The 18,396-nt window shown below is 41.8% G+C and overlaps 1 protein-coding gene across 8 annotated transcripts in view; it reads left to right on the top strand.

Annotated features, from left to right (window-relative positions):
- Positions 1-2,542: 2,542 nt before the first annotated feature.
- Positions 2,543-18,396, top strand: part of CPEB2 (cytoplasmic polyadenylation element binding protein 2) — a 67,682-nt gene continuing 51,828 nt past the window's right edge. For 2 of the 8 annotated variants that reach the window (XM_064487957.1, XM_031437185.2), the window contains exons 1-4: positions 2,543-4,515; positions 7,442-7,723; positions 8,472-8,561; positions 15,871-15,961. In XM_064487957.1, the coding sequence (XP_064344027.1) occupies positions 2,824-4,515; positions 7,442-7,723; positions 8,472-8,561; positions 15,871-15,961 (2,155 nt within the window). In that variant the 5' untranslated portion in view covers positions 2,543-2,823. Of the gene's footprint in view, positions 4,516-7,441; positions 7,733-8,471; positions 8,562-15,870; positions 15,962-18,396 lie in introns of all 8 variants that reach the window. The other 6 variants (XM_064487980.1, XM_064487969.1, XM_064487974.1 and 3 more) reach the window with 4 other exon arrangements.

Genomic DNA, 18,396 nt, shown 5'->3' with positions numbered 1-18,396 from the left:
CTGGTCATATAATTGACATATTTTCACATAAATAAGATTAGAATATAGATTCATAAGATCTTGGCTTTGGACCTCCCACTCACCTCTACCTCCACTATAGGAGACTTTTATGTCGGAATATTTTCGATGGGACACTCATCAGCTTAAAGGTTCTAGATTTCAGAAAATAACTTTCCTCTCTATAAAAAGCAGGGCCCTCACAACACTCTCTGAGATGTTAAAGTAGTGAGTAGAGCGTCTGGCAGTGGGACTTTGGAATTCAGTGTAATTAATATGAAGTTTAACCTTATAATATAATACTAAACTTGATGGCTTTTTTCCCCCCAGTTTTAGAGAGCTTTAAATACTCTACAACAAAACCAGTCTCAGCACACCAAGAAACCTTGTTTTTGTTCAAACTTTAGCCCAGAATAATACCATCTGGTTTTTAAATGTATGCTCTCTCTCCTTATATTGCACTAACTGAAAATTTAATGGATGATTGAGCTAATTTTCCTGCCTATATTTTCAAGGTTTCTCGTTGGATCTGCAGATGAGTCCAATCAAATATAATTTTATTTAGGAAAACATTTGTTCATTTTAAAGAATTTATAAGCCTCAGTTCCTGAATATTTTCCCTGCAAAACAGGTTAATGAATAATAGTTAAGAAATATGTCAACAGGTGCTGTGAAAATGGCCATTTATATTTTTTATTCTAATGATCTCAGGTTATTTCCTAGACATTGTAATTTAGAGTAATAGAAGTACTTCTCCAGTTCTATATTTTGATTGTTAAAAATGGTTTTGAAATTAACTCAAATCAATTTTCTATGTACCCATTGATTTCTAAATCATTTATGAGTTTCTTTTTAAGTACTTTTTCCTCATTGTAAAGGCAATATCAAACTTAGTTCATTAGACAGGATATTAGACATAAATTTTATACCTTGAATGTATTTTTCCTTTGCAATGTTGTTCTTTTTCTACTGTATTTATTGATTCATATAAAGTTGAAACACTGAAGTAACAAAAGCAGAAATGACAATGAGGACTCATAAAAATGTACAGTTTGCCTACATCAGTAAGAGTGTGCTGGTTTATAACACTATTTAATCTTAGTTCAGTTGTAAATCAAAACCAAATAGAATCTGAACCCACTTTCTATTGCTTTGGGGATTATCAGTCTATATTCTAGGATTCTTTCAGTAGTTTCACTTCTCTAAACGCCAAGAGAATTAAAACTGCGAAACAGGAACATGAAATGCTTATCTTACGTTCTGTGGATCGCTCTGCTATTCCTTTATCCAGACCCTTACTTTTTTTTTTCTCTGTGTAAAATGTTTCTTTAGGAAAAACACAGGTTTACTTCCTCTTCCATCGCTTCCAATAAGACCTCTACCATGGAAAGCTCTCTCTCCTTCCATTTTGCAAGCCTCAACAAGTCTGCTGCTGAGTCAGAACCTCCTTTTTTTCCCTGATGTGAGAAATCTTTCTCCCTTGAAAATTCATAAAGGTTTGGAAATGTTGAGTCTCCCTAGGGGGAAGGCGCGGGGGTGCCAGAATGAATGCGGTGGGGAGGAGTCCCACACACGGTAGTCCTGATGGTGGCACTTTAAACGCTTTCTGAAATAGGAGGACTTGGAGCCGGCCCAGGGTTACCACGGGAGCTCTCCTCGGAACCCATTATATGCGTATCTGTGTGTAAATAACCACACGGAGCCGTGTTAGGTTCCAGGGACTTTGTTCCTCATTACTGGAGTGAAAATGTTTGGTATATGGCCGCGGCCTCGTGTTTACCCTACAGAAAACACCTTCATGCGGCTGCCGGAAGGTAGATGACAGCGCGCAGCACGAAAGGCTGAAAACTGAAACCAGCGCTAAAACTCGCTTTGTACCGCGACCCGAGGGCTCCGAGTCGGGGCCCGAGGTGTGGGCGACCCGCTCGGCGGTCTGCACGGCGGCCAGAGCCTCGCACCGGCGAGTGGGTCAGAGGACCCCCGCGCCAAGCCCGGAGGCCAGGAGAGGGCAGGATTCCCGCTCCGTCGCGCCGCGGGCCACGCGCGGCCGCGATCACCGAGGGCCACTCCCAGTGGGGCTCCCAGGCCTCAGTTTCCCCGGCCAGCGCCGCCTAGGGAAGCCCCTGTCCCTGCGGCTGGGCTCATGTGACCGAGGGCGAGGCCGAGGTGACAGGAAGGAGGCGGGGCCCCGAGGGAGACGGGGCGGGGGTGACGCGTGCGACCCACTGCAAGCTTTGCCTGGACCCCGCGCGTGAAGAGGCCGTTGCCCAGAAACCGTCCGCGCCCGCCGCGCGTACTCGCCCTCGCGCCCGCGCCCGGCGCTCAGACCTCCTCAGCGACCCGACGCCCCAACCGGCCTCTCCCTCCCCTAGGCTCAGGAGAAGCCCGAGGAGACGCGCCGCTCGCGCCCGCGCTCCCCCGCCCTCCCGAGAGCGCGAGCGCGCCCCCGGCCATGCCTGCATATTAATAAGGGGCGGGACGGGGCGGGGCAGCGCGGGCGCGGGGCCTCGAGTCCTCGCGTGCCGGGACGCACCGCGGGGGGCGGTGCGATTGTGAGGTGGCGCTGACGCACGTTCCGGGGTTCTTAAGCGACCCGGGCGGCAGCGGAGGCGGTGGCGGCGGCGGCGCCCGAGCCGGTCTCGGGAGGTGGCGGTGATCGCCGCGAGGGGTGGCAGGGCCGAAGTCGGTGCCCCTGGCTCAGTCACGGTGTCTCTCTCTCACTGACTCCCCCTCCTTCCACCACGGCCGCGCCGCCCCAGATCCGGCGGCTTCTTAGGCGGGGCAGCGGCCGGGGCGCGTCTCCTCCCGCTGCCGCCGGCCTGATAAATGCGGGACTTCGGGTTTGGGGTGCAGCAGACAGCCCCGCTCCGAAGCAGCAGCCCTGGGTCCCTGTTCAGCGGCGGGACATACCGTCCCTACGCCGCGGGACCCGCCACGGCCGCCGCCCCACTGCCCTCCGCCACGCCCTTCGGCCGGCTCTCGCCGCCGCCGTTGCCTGTCACCGGCATCTCGGAGGCCGCCTCCCCCTTCTCTATCCCCCTCGGCTGCGGCGGCGCGGACAGCTCGGCCGCAGCCGCTTCCTCTTCCTCCCCGTTCCTGGTGCATCAGCAGACCATGCAGGATGAGCTGCTGCTCGGGCTGACACAGCAGCCGGCGCGGCCGCTCTCGGGGGCGGCGGCCGCGGAGAAACTCCCCAACCACCACCCCGGCGGCGGCACGAACGCGGGTGTGACCCACCTCCTCCCCTCCCAGGACTTCAAACCGAGTCTGCACCACCCCTCCTCCTCCTCCGCCTCCTCCTGCTGCTGCTGCCGCACCTCCTCCCCGCAGGACTTCAGTAAGCGGCAGCAGCAGCAGCTGAGCAGCCAGAAGAGGAAAGAGTTCAGCCCTCCCCACCTTCCCCACCCTTCGGACTCGAAGCCGCCACCGCCGCCGTTCCACTGCCCCGGCCGGTTCAGCCCGCCTCCGCCGCCGCCCGGCCCGCTCCTCCAGCCGGCGCAGCTCATCCAGCGCCAGCAGCAGCAACAGCAGCAGTTCAGCCTCCCGCACCCGCAGCACCTCCCACCGCAGGACTTCGCCCCGCGGCAGCTCCCGGCCGACCTGCCCCCGCTCCGGCAGCTCCAGCCTTCGCCGCCCTCAGCGCCGCGGCGCCGCCACGGAGGGGCGGGCAGCCCTCGCAAGACCCCGGCCGCGGGCGAGGGCAGCGCCGCCGAGCCCCCCAATGCGGGCTTGGCCCCCTCGACGCCGCCGGTGAACTCCGCGCCGGGCTCTATGGAGTCCCCCAACCACCCTCTGCTCAACAGCCCCAGTAACCTCCTGCCCGGCGGGGCGCTCAGCGCGGGCGCCTTCAGCAGCCTGCAGAGCCCAGACCTTCCGCACCCGGGCGGCGGCGGCGGCGGGGGCGGGGGACCCCCCGGAGGCGGAGGGGGAGGCGGCTCCGCGTCGCCGCCGCCGCCGCTGCCCGGCTTCGGCACCCCCTGGTCGGTGCAGACCGCATCGCCGCCTCCCCAGCCCCAGCCCCAGCCGCCGCCGCCTCCCCAGCAGCAGCCGCCGCCTCCGCCCCAGCAGCCGCCGCAGCCGCAGCCGCCGCAGCCGGGCTCGTCGGCCGCCACCCCGGGTGGCGGCGGCGGCGGCGGCGGCGGCGGCGGCTCGCTCAGCGCCATGCCGCCGCCCAGCCCCGATTCGGAGAACGGCTTCTACCCGGGGCTGCCGTCTTCCATGAACCCTGCCTTCTTCCCGAGCTTCTCGCCCGTGTCCCCGCACGGCTGCGCAGGGCTCAGCGTGCCGGCGAGCGGCGGCGGCGGCAGCGGCGGCGGCTTCGGGGGCCCCTTCTCGGCGGCTGCCGTGCCCCCGCCGCCGCCGCCCGCCATGAATTTACCTCAGCAGCAGCCCCCGCCGCCCGCGGCGCCGCAGCAGCCGCAGAGCCGGAGGTCGCCCGTCAGCCCGCAGCTCCAGCAGCAGCACCAGGCGGCGGCCGCCGCCTTCCTGCAGCAGAGGAACTCCTACAACCACCACCAGGTACGGCGGGCGGCGGTCCGCCTGCGCCGCGGGGCCGGGGACACCGCGGGCGGGGGCGCCCCCCGAGGAGCGCTGGCGAGGAGCTCTCGCCCGAGTAAGAGTGGGACCCGGAGGGCGGAAAAGGGCGACGGGACTCGGGACACCGTCCCCGGTGGGGTGGGAGGGCTGTGGCCACCGTGGGCTGTGGGGCTCCCGAGGCGGGTTCGGCTGGAAGCGGCCCGGGCCGGGCGCCCCCTCGAACGCCCCGGCGCGGCGGTGGGGGCTGGGGCACGGACGGAATGGCGTCCCTCCCGCCCCTCGGAGCGGGCGACCCTAGCGAACCCAGGCCTCGCCGGCGACCCCCGCCCCGGGGGTCCGCCGTCCGGGTTCCTCGAGTCCGGAGACACAGCTAGGACGAGCCTGGGTTCGGGGACTGGGGGACGCGGGACCGGCGGGCTTGGGCGGCGGCCTCAGAAGAGGAGCGGCCGTGGGAAGCAAACTGGGGGAAGGAGAGTGATTACCGGAGACGGTGCGTGTGGGGAGCCCGTGACTCTTCCCCGTCGTCCAATGAGGGAACGGGCGGAAAGGCCCCTTTTTTCTTTCGAGTTTGTTTCATTCTTATTTGGTCGGCGAGGGCTGTTGCCGGCGAGGCGGTGGCCGGCCCGCACAACCTGCCGCGGGGACCCGGCGTCCGAGGAGCCGCCGGGCTGCGCGCCTCCTGCCGACTTTCCCGCTGCGTGGGTCGGTCCTCTGAGCTGTCAGATGACTTTGAAAAAGAAACTGGTAGTGACGGCTCACTTGGTTGAGACGGAGATGCTCCCAAGACAGTTCGACTTTCTGTGCTTTTTAATGTTTGGCTACTATTTTGTAGGTTTTAAAACTAAACGAGTTTGAGATCAGTGTGTTACCTTGAAGAGAAGACTTTTACATTTTTGGGGGTGGCCTTAACCTTCTCTTGACTGATAGGGTGTGTGTATTTTCAGCGGGTAATGTAATTATGAAATCACTGCGGGCAGGCTTTTTGATTCATCCGGGTCCTTTCTGATTCAAGGTCTGTTTTGTTATCCTCTCAGTTCAACGTTTGAGTGACCGCTGGGTTGGTTAATCGACACTGAAAGGGTATTTTGTTGTTCTTTTTTGATCTAGTCAGCGTTTATTATAGTGATCATTCTAAGGCCAATTTCATGATTAAAGATACAGGGAGAAACACAAATGGACCTTAACCAATGCCGACTTACTCTTATAACTTTTTCCATTGGTCAGTTAAAGTTTTGAAGGGTTGACCATTTTAAAAGGTGAATACTATATAAATTAACTAAAGTGACAGTTAACAGTTTATTTAAATTAACCAGAACAATAGTTAACAGTTTTTCTTGAAGAGTCACTGGTTTCTCTCTGAGAAAGGAGAATGTGGCCTAGAAGGATTCAAAATACTAATTTTGAAATAGTATTTCACTCTTCTGTGATTTGCGTGTCTTGAGCAACTATCTTGTGGGTATCAGGGTCTTCATGTTTTAACTGGAGACTTGCCACAGAAAATTAAAAGTATTTTTTTATTCTTCAAGCTGTGATACATGGTCAGAAGACCATATACCATGATCTATGTTTAACTATAATCTGTTTTTTGTCAAAAGACGGGTCTCAAAGTGGAGTGTAAGAGGTCACACAGCTGTCATGTGGAATTTTAGATCATGGGAAGAGAACTTTGAACGCAATCAGTGAGGAAAGTAAGGCCCTCAAGAATGGAGTGGTTCCAGTCCATGATCCTTTAACTATGCTTTTGAACTGTCAAGGGGGGAACGTTGTATATAATAAAGATATTAGAATTTAAAACAATTTTTTAACAGGTACTATAGATCAAGTTTTAAAAAAACCTGTAAGAAGCAGGTTTAATTTTAAGGGTGCTTGACTTAACAGTAACTTATTGACTTAGAGTAACTGCATGGCCCATACTTTGGCTAAATGTTAACACAAAATTATTAAATTATAAACTTACTGACAATATAATTACTAGCAGTTAACACAACCTATAGTTGTAGTTCCTTGGTGGATTTTTCATTCTTTGATGACTTAACTTTTCTTGCCATTGATTCTAGTTTGGAATATAATTTACTTTTGAAAATGAATGAAGTTAATGGAGACTTGTATTATTAAAATCTCTATTAGAATGATGAAAGCATCTAGCTCTTTACCTTTAATATATCTCAGTGTATTCACCTATGGGTAACGTCAAATTGCTTAACAGTTCATGGATAAGTAAGTGAAATAAAACCTAAAGAAAATTTAAAAGAAACTACATTAAAACTGGAATAAAGTATCTTGAAAGTTGAATAAACAGTGAAATAAAAGACATATTTCTTGTATTTTTCTTATCCCCAAAATCATTTTTAATCCATGTAATAGAATAACACCAAATGTTATCATTATCCATGTTTATTATAGTGGTACTACTTGTTTTGGAAACCTAGTCTAAATATTACACTCATACAATTGAGACATTTTAATTAATAAAGACCATATTTTTAGTTGTGTGCCTAGCAGAGTATGGTTGCTTTAAAATTATAGTGTAGTTTGTGTCTTTAAGGATCTTCAAAGTTAATTTCAATTTAAAAGTATTTTTTCTTCATATTTGTAAGGTATATAGTTCTCTCTGAAGGAAAAAAAGTAACTGTACTTTCTATTTTAGTAATTGTCATGAAATATTTGCTTCATTCATTATATTTATAGTAAACAAGAGTCTATAAACTCACCTAGAATTAAATGAATATGTTTTCGTATAGCAAGATCTCAAGCCTATTACCTTTTATAAACTAGTTAAGATATATTCTGTTGCCTTTATATTTTTCATTTTTTTAAGATCATATACATTTTTAGCTCAGGCCTAAATTTGAATTTGAACTATAAGCTGGTTAAATGCCTATAATTTAAGTAGATGTATTTTCCCCAGCCTCTTCTGAAACAATCTCCCTGGAGCAACCATCAGAGCAGTGGCTGGGGCACTGGAAGTATGTCCTGGGGCGCAATGCATGGCAGAGATCATCGTAGAACTGGAAACATGGGAATTCCAGGAACTATGAATCAGATATCTCCATTGAAGAAACCGTTTTCTGGTAATGTCATAGCACCACCGAAATTTACTCGCTCTACTCCATCACTGACTCCAAAATCTTGGATTGAAGATAATGTGTTCAGAACAGACAACAATAGTAATACACTCTTACCCTTACAGGTAAGAATGGTATGTAAATGGCCTTATTTCTAATGTTAATCTTTCAAAGTAGGAAATTGGGTGGTGGTAGTAGTAGTAGTATAAAATTAGCAGATTAAAGGAGAGAAAGTTCTAATTTTTAAGCATATGATTTAATTATCAAAGGATAAAATACCTATATAGAGAAGACTGGGACTAAAAGAAAATCTCTAAACACATAATAGAAAATAAGCTTTATAAAATATAGAAAACCCTGCTGCATTGCTTAAATACATATTGAAGCTTTTAATTGGCAGCTCCATAAGAATGCCTCCATTCATTAATCTTTAATAGGTCACCAAAATGAGTTTCTCTTCCAATATAGCTAAACTAAAGTGTTCTGTAATTGCACATATATTTGACTATGATCAGCTGTATGTATATTCAGATAGTACAGCTGTGATTATGGCAAAATAATATTAGGGCTTTTCACATCAAATTAAAATTGTCCACTAGTTCAGGGACTATTTTTTTCTGTATGTGGCCTAATAGTTGTGATGATTAGACTTTTTTCACGGCTTTTAATATTTTGTTGATATTAAAGTCCCCTTGTGATTATTTAAAATGAGACTTTTTCCCCTGAAACCATTAGAGGGTAGAACAAAGATATGCAATAGGGAAAACTTGGATTGTTTTTTTTCTTTTCATTCTCCCCCCCCCCTTTTTTTTTGCGGGTGGGTACGGGTAAGAGAACTGCTTATTTCTGATGAAAACTTCTATGCTATTGAAGGTGAGATCTAGTTTGCAGTTGCCAGCTTGGGGCTCAGATTCACTCCAAGATAGTTGGTGCACTGCAGCCGGAACATCCAGAATAGACCAGGTAGGCTGCACAGTGTGTATTTCTCAGGATTTTGGCTAGGAGTTTAGTATTTGTATTATAAGTAGGATTTATTATTTACTTTCCAATTATAGCTATTTAAGCATATGTCAGAGAGTGTTAAAGCAATTTACTTTTAAAGGGTCACTTGACTTAACTATTTAATATAAGATGTTTTGTTTTTAAATTTAAAAGTAGTTCATAATCATTTTATATTTCCTAAACATAATAAATTTGTTTTTGGAAAAGAGAATCATATACCCAAGAGCACCTGACTTTAAACATCAGTCAAACTGAACATATTTTATCTCTTTTCAGAATCATTTGCAATTAGGTACAAAATCATATGTTTACTTAGCATTTAATTTTACATTTCATAAATGTCTTACAGAATTTTTAATAAACTTTTTTCATGATATCTGCTGTATTTGCCTTGAGTTTTCTAAACCCTGTTAGTTTAGTTTTTCACCTTTATAAAAAAACTTTACAGCATTTCTCTATTCTAAACTTTGATACTGCTATTATATACTGTCTTCTTCCAAATAATTAGCTTCCTATGGAAAAGCTCTGAGTCAAAAAGCTGAGAGTCAGTCTTAATCAAATTACCTTCAAGTCCTTTGTGGTTACAAAATGCTGTCTCTCTTCCTACAGATGAAATTTGAATGCATACTGGGTCCCAGGTGATGAGAATTATTACAGGACAAACAGAACACTCAGTCCTCACATATAAAGATCCTTTCCTACAGAGCCCGAGTTTGAATGAGCATAGACTTGACTTTGTGAGAGTCCACTGAATGGAGCTATGTTATCCTTAGTTACTTTATCAACTTGAGATGATTTTACAAGTAAGGACTGAATAAATAGATTAATATTACATTTGTAAATAGCATTCAAATATGGAGTGTTGGCAGTAACTTCAATAATCAACCATTAGCACTTGTTTTAAACAAGTACTACCTATTTGCCAGAATACTCCTGCCAGTATTTATCTCATGTAATTTGCAATTGATTGTCTTGTTAATGTTGTAATGTTATCCATCTATTTCTACTTTCTTCTCCACTCTGGCTCAGATAGGCTTTATTAGTGACATTTTTATGGTAGCATTTTTATGGTTTTCAAATTAAATACGTAAATGCCTAGGAGATGGTATGTTAGAAGAGGAAAATTATGGTAATTATTTTGAAGGTGGCAAGGGACATGTTTTAGATAGGAAAGGACATAATTATTTGAAGAGCTTGTGCAGGAAGAAGCAAGAGGATACATATATGAAAGGAATATGTATCTGTGGAGGAAAAAGAAGACAGATGAGCTGCTGTGAAGGATCCAGGGGGATGGGGAACAGATGTTGAGAAATTAGGTCATTAAGAAGGCTTCAGTCGATAGAATAATGCTTCAGAGTAGGTAGAGGTGATAATGAAGGGAAATTTTCAAACTGGGCTCTGCGGAGTGCCCCTGGGGCTGCCACAGGATGAGGGCCATCAGCCCTCCCACTTAGACGTCATTCAAAGCCTCTCTGCTCTCACCAATTTTATAACCTGGGATTTTAAGTAAATTCATTTTAGAAAAAAAGGATTTTAATGCTTAAGGATTTTTTTTTTTTTTTGTAAACTGCTAAGATAATTGGCATTCCTTGTGGACTCTGAGCCAGCAGTGTGATGTGATGAAGTTGAAGAGAATGGTGAAGAAAAAGATAGTGGAAAGTGAACTGAACTAGAAGCAAAGGAGGTCTGAAACCTGAATCTTCTTATTCTTCCTCTCACAATCTTTATAACATTGAATGACACAGTTTATGGGCTTTCATATCTTTGGGTCATGGTTTCCTTATTTATAAAAGTAGGACCTTGAACTAGATCATGTAAGGCCTTTTTGGTCAACTCTTATACTTTCTTTCATCTATTGTGGCCATTTCTTTTGCTCCCTGCTCCCCACTCCCCTCCCCCCATTCCTTTATTTTTAGAATACGAAGGTTTTGGTTTATTGGGGGGAAGAGGTGGGCATTGGTCCTAGGCAGTGGAGGTGTCCTGTATGACCTTCCATCCCACCTGGTCTTAAAAGCAATGTTGCTATCTCCTTTGAATACCCTAAGAGTATTTATTACACAAAATTTGTTCTGTTTCTATCTTTCCATAAAAGGTTGAGGTATTTGAAGTTGAGGTTCTTAGAAATACAGCAGCAGCTAGAAACTGCAATTGGTATCTTAAACAGCTGAGTAGTTCCTTAGTCTTTGGCAAAGTTAAAATTATAGAAAATACTTAAGAGACTTAAATATCTGGGGACATTATTTTCATTTCTGCTCTGTTTTCATCATATACAGCATTTTAATACTAATATATTTTAGTTAACAAATACATTATTTAAAAACATTTAACTTTTTAATTCCTTTAGTCTCAAATTGACTTAGGCCTAAAATATACTAAATTCTAGAACTAATATCTTAATTCTAATACCTGGATACTTCAGGCCTTACCTACACTAAGAGCTGGACATGTAATTGAATTTAGTAAATGAGAAAGAAATAGTTTTATAGATTAGTTTTATTTCAGTTGTATGTAAAATTTTTCAGGTTGGCATTTCCTTATTTAAAATAGCATGTTTTTTATGGAATAGCTTCGAATTTAAAACTTTTAAAAAACAAATGTAAATTGTTATACACATTTGTGACTTTAAAACAAATGTTACATATTTCTATTAATTTTTAAGGCTAATAATTACTTCTTTTAAAAAACTCAGATGGTTACTCATGCAAGAAGTGATACCCGACAGTATGAGTTCTAAGTTACCTTAAAATTGATTTTTCAAGTAGATATTAAGGCTACAGTATATTTATTCATTAATATTGAATGTTTTAATTCCAAGAGTAATATATCAGTAGCTGCGGTTATTACTTACAAATGTACATTTGGCATCTCAGATCTCTAAGTGAAGCAGTATCATGCCTTTAAAACTGATAGAGCCCGTGAGGCCTGTGGGTGTTGACCTGTTCTCCAGCTGGGGAATTACCTATGTGCTTGGCTGTGGACTTCTGTTCTTACAGAAGTTCTGCCTGCAGTTCCTTAGCACGTCGCATAAACCACCTTGAATTAATAGAAGATATTTTCTACTAATCTTTAACATCCAGGCTATTAGGATAAAATGATAAATGATAACATGAGGGTCTCAGAAAAATACATCATTTGGAGACTTTATTAACCTTACACAAAAAACAATATATAGTAACAGACCAATTTTTCATTTAATAAAGCACTCCTTAAATTGTGGTTCTTCAACTAAATGAGTTTTATGGACATTGGTAGTTATCAAACTGTCGCACCTGCTGAAAATGGGACAGAATGGGATCTCTTATATATATTTAAGTATTGGATGCTTTTTATATTTCCTATCCTGTGTTCAGTTCTTTAATGGTACTCAACCCATTCTTATACCAGACGTTTTCTACTTACCTTTCCGTTTTCCTTAACCATTGTGGCTTTGGCCATTTGGGGCCTTTAAACATATATATATATATATGTATATATATATATATATATATATATGTATATATATATACACACACATATATGTGTATATATATACACACAAACACATACACATAGCTTTTTTTTTTCTTTTCTACTTCGTGCAGATCACAATAATAAAGGAAGCTCAAGAAATGTATATTCATTATATATGTATGTGGTGGTAGTGCTTTAATTGCCCTCAGGGATATATGGGAGGAAATACTGTTCTTTGCCTCTGAGAAGGTGAAAGTCCAGTTGGATGAATAAGGGATATCTGTGTGGAACAGCTAGAGAATGATGTGGGAGAGTATGAGACTGAGCCACGCTGTGCAGGGAGGCAAAGCAGCACATCGTCTGCTGCTGATTCACTATGGTTCAGTAGCAGACAGTATAATCAGCAATATGTGATCAGTAGTTACTTAAAATTGAGAACAATATTAGTACAACTTTGCTTTTTTTTATTTTAAATCAAAAATTGGAGAACTAAACACAAAAATAAAACAAAAGCTGATTTTTCTACTTAGGCAGAAGAATATATAGGCTCAAGCATCTGGTATAACTTGAAATATGATGATACAGGCTTTTTCTGTAATCCATCTCCTTTTTCTTAGGGAAGCTATATCGTTGTCAAAGGAACAAATTTTACTTTACTGCTTTTTTAATAGAACACGGTTTTGAATATATCTAAGCAAAAATATAACCCATGAAAAGTTCCATTTTAATTAAGTTTAAGTTCCTTTGTTGTGTTTTACTATTGTTGTTGACCTCATTAGTTATTTTTCAGAGTTTATAATCTTTCTCAGCTCATCTTTTTTTAAAATTAGGATGACTTTGTTCTTCCTGTGTGTTTTGGTCTTTCTAGGACTTCATTGTTGTTTCCATAGTTTTTGTGGCATATGTCTGGGTTTAAGAAAACAATAAAATGCTAAAATATAAGAGATTATAGTTTTTCCACCAATCTCTTCTAATTTTTGCCTGTTCATTGTTGTGGGATTCTGTAATCTCTGTTTCTGAAAGCCCGTTTAGTTGATTCTTTGCCTCACACCTTTCATATTTAAAATAGATTTAGGCACACAACATTGTAAACTGACTATGACTCAATAACTCAATAACCCAGTAACTCAGTAACTCAATAAATAACTCAATAACTCAATAAATGAATGAATGAATGAATGAATGAATGAATGAATGCAGTTTTATTGGTAAAATAAAATAAAATAGATTTGGGTAAACTTTCCCTGTTAGAGATTCTTACTTTTGTGAAATATCTTGGCTATTTTCAAATAGCCATATGGTAATAAATGTAAGTTACATTGCTATGATTTTCCATCGTTATTTATGCTAATCAGCATCAGTGCATTTACAGTTACTTTAAAATGGTTTGAGGATTTCCATTTAGCTTTTAAACTAATGGCAGTTTGTTAGGCTTCCTTTATATCTGATCCTTGTCTCAGTTTATCACTTAACGGTTGAGTACCTATTCTGTGGAGCATTCTGAGAAGTCTTTGTAGTCCTTTATAATTACCAGTTAAAAGTATAGTCTTTGTCCTAACTGAGCTAAACTTAAACATTTTTGGAGAGTTTTTATGTTAGAGATAAAATACTGTTCACTGAACAAATATTTGAGAGAGAGTTTTTCCATAATTAGGAGGTCCTTACCCCAAATTAACTTTAAAGTTTAATGGGAGAGTCAGGAAAACCAAGTCAGTTATGAACCAAGTACAGTAGAAGCACAAAAAAATGGAAATATTTGGTTAGATTACTAAAATTGTATGTCATTTTTGTACGAGGGCCATGCTCTTCTCTAGTCCACTTTCATTTATTATGTACTACTTTGAGTCTTTTGCTTTTCTATTACTTCTGTTATTTTTAAAGTGGACTTTAGGCATCATTTAATTTGACATGATAATTTTATTTCCTAGAAGATGGAACAGAACCTAAGAAAGGTTTGGCTCAGTTCTTCTTAAAGTATGGTCTTTTGGACCAGCAGTGTCAGTATCACTTGGGAAATTATTTGAAATACGTATTCTCAGGAGCCACGCCAAACATACTGAATCAGTCTCTTGATGAGTCCCAGCAAGCTATGTGTGTTTAACAGGCCTTCCAGATGATTCTGAAGCATACTCAAGTTTGAGAACCACTGTTGCATACAGCTCAGTGATTCTCGGTGCCTCCCTCCCTAAGGTCATTGTTCTAGTGAACACCTATCACTGATGGGTGTGTTATACCTCAGGAGACTTTAAGTAAAAATAAGGAATACTAGTGTAGCTATTTATTGACAAAGCTCCAGTAAGAGCCTCCAGGTCTAGCATTCTTTCCATCATTGAGTGTTAAACTTTTCACACTTTCAAATTCCTTGACAGCGACTTGTTTAGTCTGCAGTAGTGTTTCTGGCCCCCTAGCTTTAAAAAAGCTGACAATACTCATGTAAACATCGAAGTAGAGTAGAAAAGTCAGCATAGTCTCAGGAAAATTTCTTGTTTTTCCCTCCGCTTCCTAAGAGACTGGCTCTGAATCTTCTCTGCATTGTGGGCTCCTTTGGAAACCTGATGAAAGCCCTAAACCTTTCAGAAAAAAAAAAAAAATTACATGTATACGCACGTACAGGACATTATATATAATCTCACAGTTTCTTGGTCCTTCTTGAAGCTCAGGGACCCAGTTTGAGAAGTACCTCAGTCTGATTTCTGTGGAGAGTTTTTTTCCCACTTTTCTGATTCTTCTCTTTTTTATTTCTGTGTTAATCATTTTTTAAGAATCAAAAATGGTTTGCCCTGCCTCTCCCTCATTTACATACACTTGTGCAAGCACACATACACACACACCCCTAAATGGGTGGGAGTTGGCACTGACATATTTTGGGAGTAGACTACCTGTTTATCAGGGGGCACAGGTCAGGGCTCGCTGTGGTGGGTCCCTATATATATTTGTTCAAGTATACTGAGTGTATGTTGAGCAGAATACAGTATAAATTCATGAGCTTTAAAGAATCAAATTCCTTCTAGTAAGCAAGTTGAGGGATTTAGCATTTCAGCAAACAAAACTTCCAGCTACACAAAAGACTTTGTTCTGAGACTTGATGATGTAGAAAATTTTCTCTGATGAGAATGCTTTCACCCTTTTCTCCCCCACCTTCCTTTTTTGCAGGGATGGGTGGAGGAGAGGGAAGGTTTAGAAATGTGGAGACCAAAATATGAGAATTTCAGAGAACAAGATTTAAATATAAGTATTCTAGATATTAGTTCTTGTTCTGATACTAGTATTTCATGCTTTTGATTTTTGCTGTTTAAGATGTTTATGCATTCATTATTGTGAAATTCTGACTATTAAGTTAAATAACATACAGTGTTTGATGGATGTTTAAAGTATGGTGCGCAATGGAGAATTAAGCCCTTTCCTCCCAAGTGTTTATTTTTCAAGTGTCACCAGTGTCTGTATTCCTAGACATAGAAGAAAAGTTTAGAAGTTAAATAACAACTAAAAATGTTTTCTCTGTGTGTAATATTTTAGGATCTTTATAAATTGAGAATGATAATGATAGAAATTATTTTACTGTATTGCATTTCTACTGCCAGTGAAATAAGATTACTTTTGATATGTGATTTTGGAGATAAATGTATTACATGTGTTGTCCTCCAGTACAGGAGCTACTACAGCTCATGAGAGCCTCAGTTGTTGACATTGTCTTGGGATGCAAACTGACTGGTAGTATTGTATTAGTTAGGTGTCCTGTAAGAGTGTTTAGATAGTGTATTAATCATCGCTTTTTGAAAAAATTGCATAGGTTATATTCTTTTTTTTTCTTCTCTCCTAGGATCGAAGTAGAATGTATGACAGTTTGAACATGCACTCTCTGGAAAATTCTCTCATTGACATTATGAGAGCAGAGCATGATCCTCTTAAGGGTAGGTGACTTTTTTAAAAAAAGTTTTGTATCTACTGATTTGTCTGCTTATTTTACCACTTTTTACATGAAAATGAGCGCTAGGTAACACCTATCTCCTCTATAAAATTCTGTTACAAGTTTGTTAATCAGAACCTTTGTAGCCTATTCAGTTTTATGTTGATTTATACAAAGAGAAATGTAAACCTATGTGTCTTGACTTGTTATTTAAGGAAAAGCCACTGTTTAGAGATACTTGTTAGTTCACCAAAGGATGAAGATTGGATGTAAAGGCATTATAGTATAGTCACTATTATAGAATGCTGTCAAATACAGAAATATGAAAAAATAACTTTCTTGAAATATTTGCATTCACAGCTTGCAGTGGTTCCTGCCTATAATTGTCCTTTGATAACTTCTTTCTCAGTTTTCTTCTACTTGTCATATGGGGTTTTTAAAAGGTTTTGAGGCAGAGAAGCTATTCATAAAAATTGGAGCAAGTTAGGAAAAAGAATCAGCCCCACTGATCTTACACTATTGGTCTTATCACAGTTAGTAAACTGTATCTGAAGAAATTCTGTTAACACACTTGTTTTCATTTGTCTGCACATTACATGTTAGTAATTATTTTACATTTCTTTATACAGTATATCTCCTTGCCTTTTTATATTAATGGTGAATATCTGGCAAACTGTGTAAACTTGAGTGATGAGAGATAATAGTTGTCTGTTGCTGCATAACAAATAAGCCTGAAACGTAGCAGCTTAAAACAGCACTAGGCATTGATTACCTCACGCAGTTCCTGTGCATCAGGAATTCAGGAGCCGCTCAACTGGTTGGTTCTGGCTCAGGATCTCTCACTGAATCACAAGCCTGGGTTACTTTGTAATCTTTCTGTTTTTAATTTTGTAGAGCCAGGTAGGAGTTCCCTTCCAAGAGTTAGCCTACAAACTCTAGAACTTCAGAGTTGACAGCAAGGTGATAGCTCTGGCTGAGTTGGCAATACTGATCAGATAGCTAAACATTAGTTCTGACTCTAGATTTTGCTTGTAAAGGAGTTCCTTATCTTTTTAATTCCTTTTTTTAAGAAGTTTGAGAAGCTCAGGGGATCATTAGTGATTGTCAGCGATGTGTGGCAGTGGAATTCTCAAAAACTAATAAAGATAGCTATACTTTTTGTTTGTTTGTTTGTTTTTTGGGGAAGGAGAAGGTTGCTTCTAACCAAAATTCAGCCTAGTTTTTTGAGTATCTGAAGTTGAGGTCTTGTTTTTTTTTTCTTCTTCCCCACCATTATCCTGACGGTTCCAGTGGCATTTGTCTTGGATCCACTGTTTAAGAATAGAAGCCGGCAAGCAGCCTGTGATTATGAAGAATTTCCCTCTGTTTATTTGATTGCCTTCTCTAGAAAGAAAACTCTTAGAAATTCTAATTCAAGATAAAGTTAGTATTAACTGTTACCAGTGGATAGTTAGAAGTTTTTCATTTGTTGTTTCTTCCAGTCTTCCTTGAAATAGCCCTTTGAACATGTTAAGAGAAAACATCAATTATCTCACTATTAATTATCTCAGTTTTTCTGTGTTATAATAAAAGTGGATGGAAACCTAGAAAGGAGACTTTGAAAAAGAAAATGGAAGCAGTGTAAGGCTAAGAGGAATTGAATAGTTAAAAACAAAAAACTCAAGTGACTTCAAAATTCTTTTGTTAGAAAAACTATCTTTGGCTGTGGGAAGGGGAAAAACGTGCTCACTACCATCTTTAGGAATCATGATGACAAATCTGTGTTTCTAATTGGAGTATTTTATGTTCCACATTTATTATGGCAGGAAATAGAGAAAAAAACATTTGATAAAACTTCTCTACATAGAATAAAGAAATACGACTGGTACTTCTGCCAAATAGCTATCATAGACCTTTTTAAAATGATCTTGATATCCAAGTGCTGCCACTTAGTTTTCTTTCCTTTTATTACTAGTACAAATCTCCCTGCCTTCTGGGATTACACATTGTATATCTTCCTCCTGACACTCTAATCATTACGTGTTTTCTTTGCACTGGGCCAGTAAAATCTGCTAAAGCAAAGTTGTGACAAATGGAAGAAACCAATCCCTGAATGTGTTTCCCCTCCTTTCCTTTCCTGGTCTTTAGGGCATCACTTCAGCTTCTATCCCACCTCTCCTGTCTCATTTTTTCATCCCTCTATTCCATATAAGGAAATTCTTTTCTCTATTCTGAAAAATAGAATGAATCTAATCTTATTTTATCCTTTTAAAATGTTTTCAAAAAAAAAAACCACTTGCTTTTTCACTATGGGATCTAGTGAACAATAATAAAAATTTCTTGTTTCCCTTTGTATTAACGGTGAAAGTTTCTAGACAATTTTGTGTGAACTTGAGTGATGAAAGATTGTCTTAGTTACCTATTGCTACGTAACTAATTACCCCCAAATTTGGTAGCTTA

The sequence above is a fragment of the Camelus dromedarius genome, chromosome 1 (genome assembly GCF_036321535.1).
Source record: "Camelus dromedarius isolate mCamDro1 chromosome 1, mCamDro1.pat, whole genome shotgun sequence".
NCBI lineage: Eukaryota > Metazoa > Chordata > Mammalia > Artiodactyla > Camelidae > Camelus > Camelus dromedarius.
This window is presented reverse-complemented; position numbering and strand designations above follow the sequence as displayed.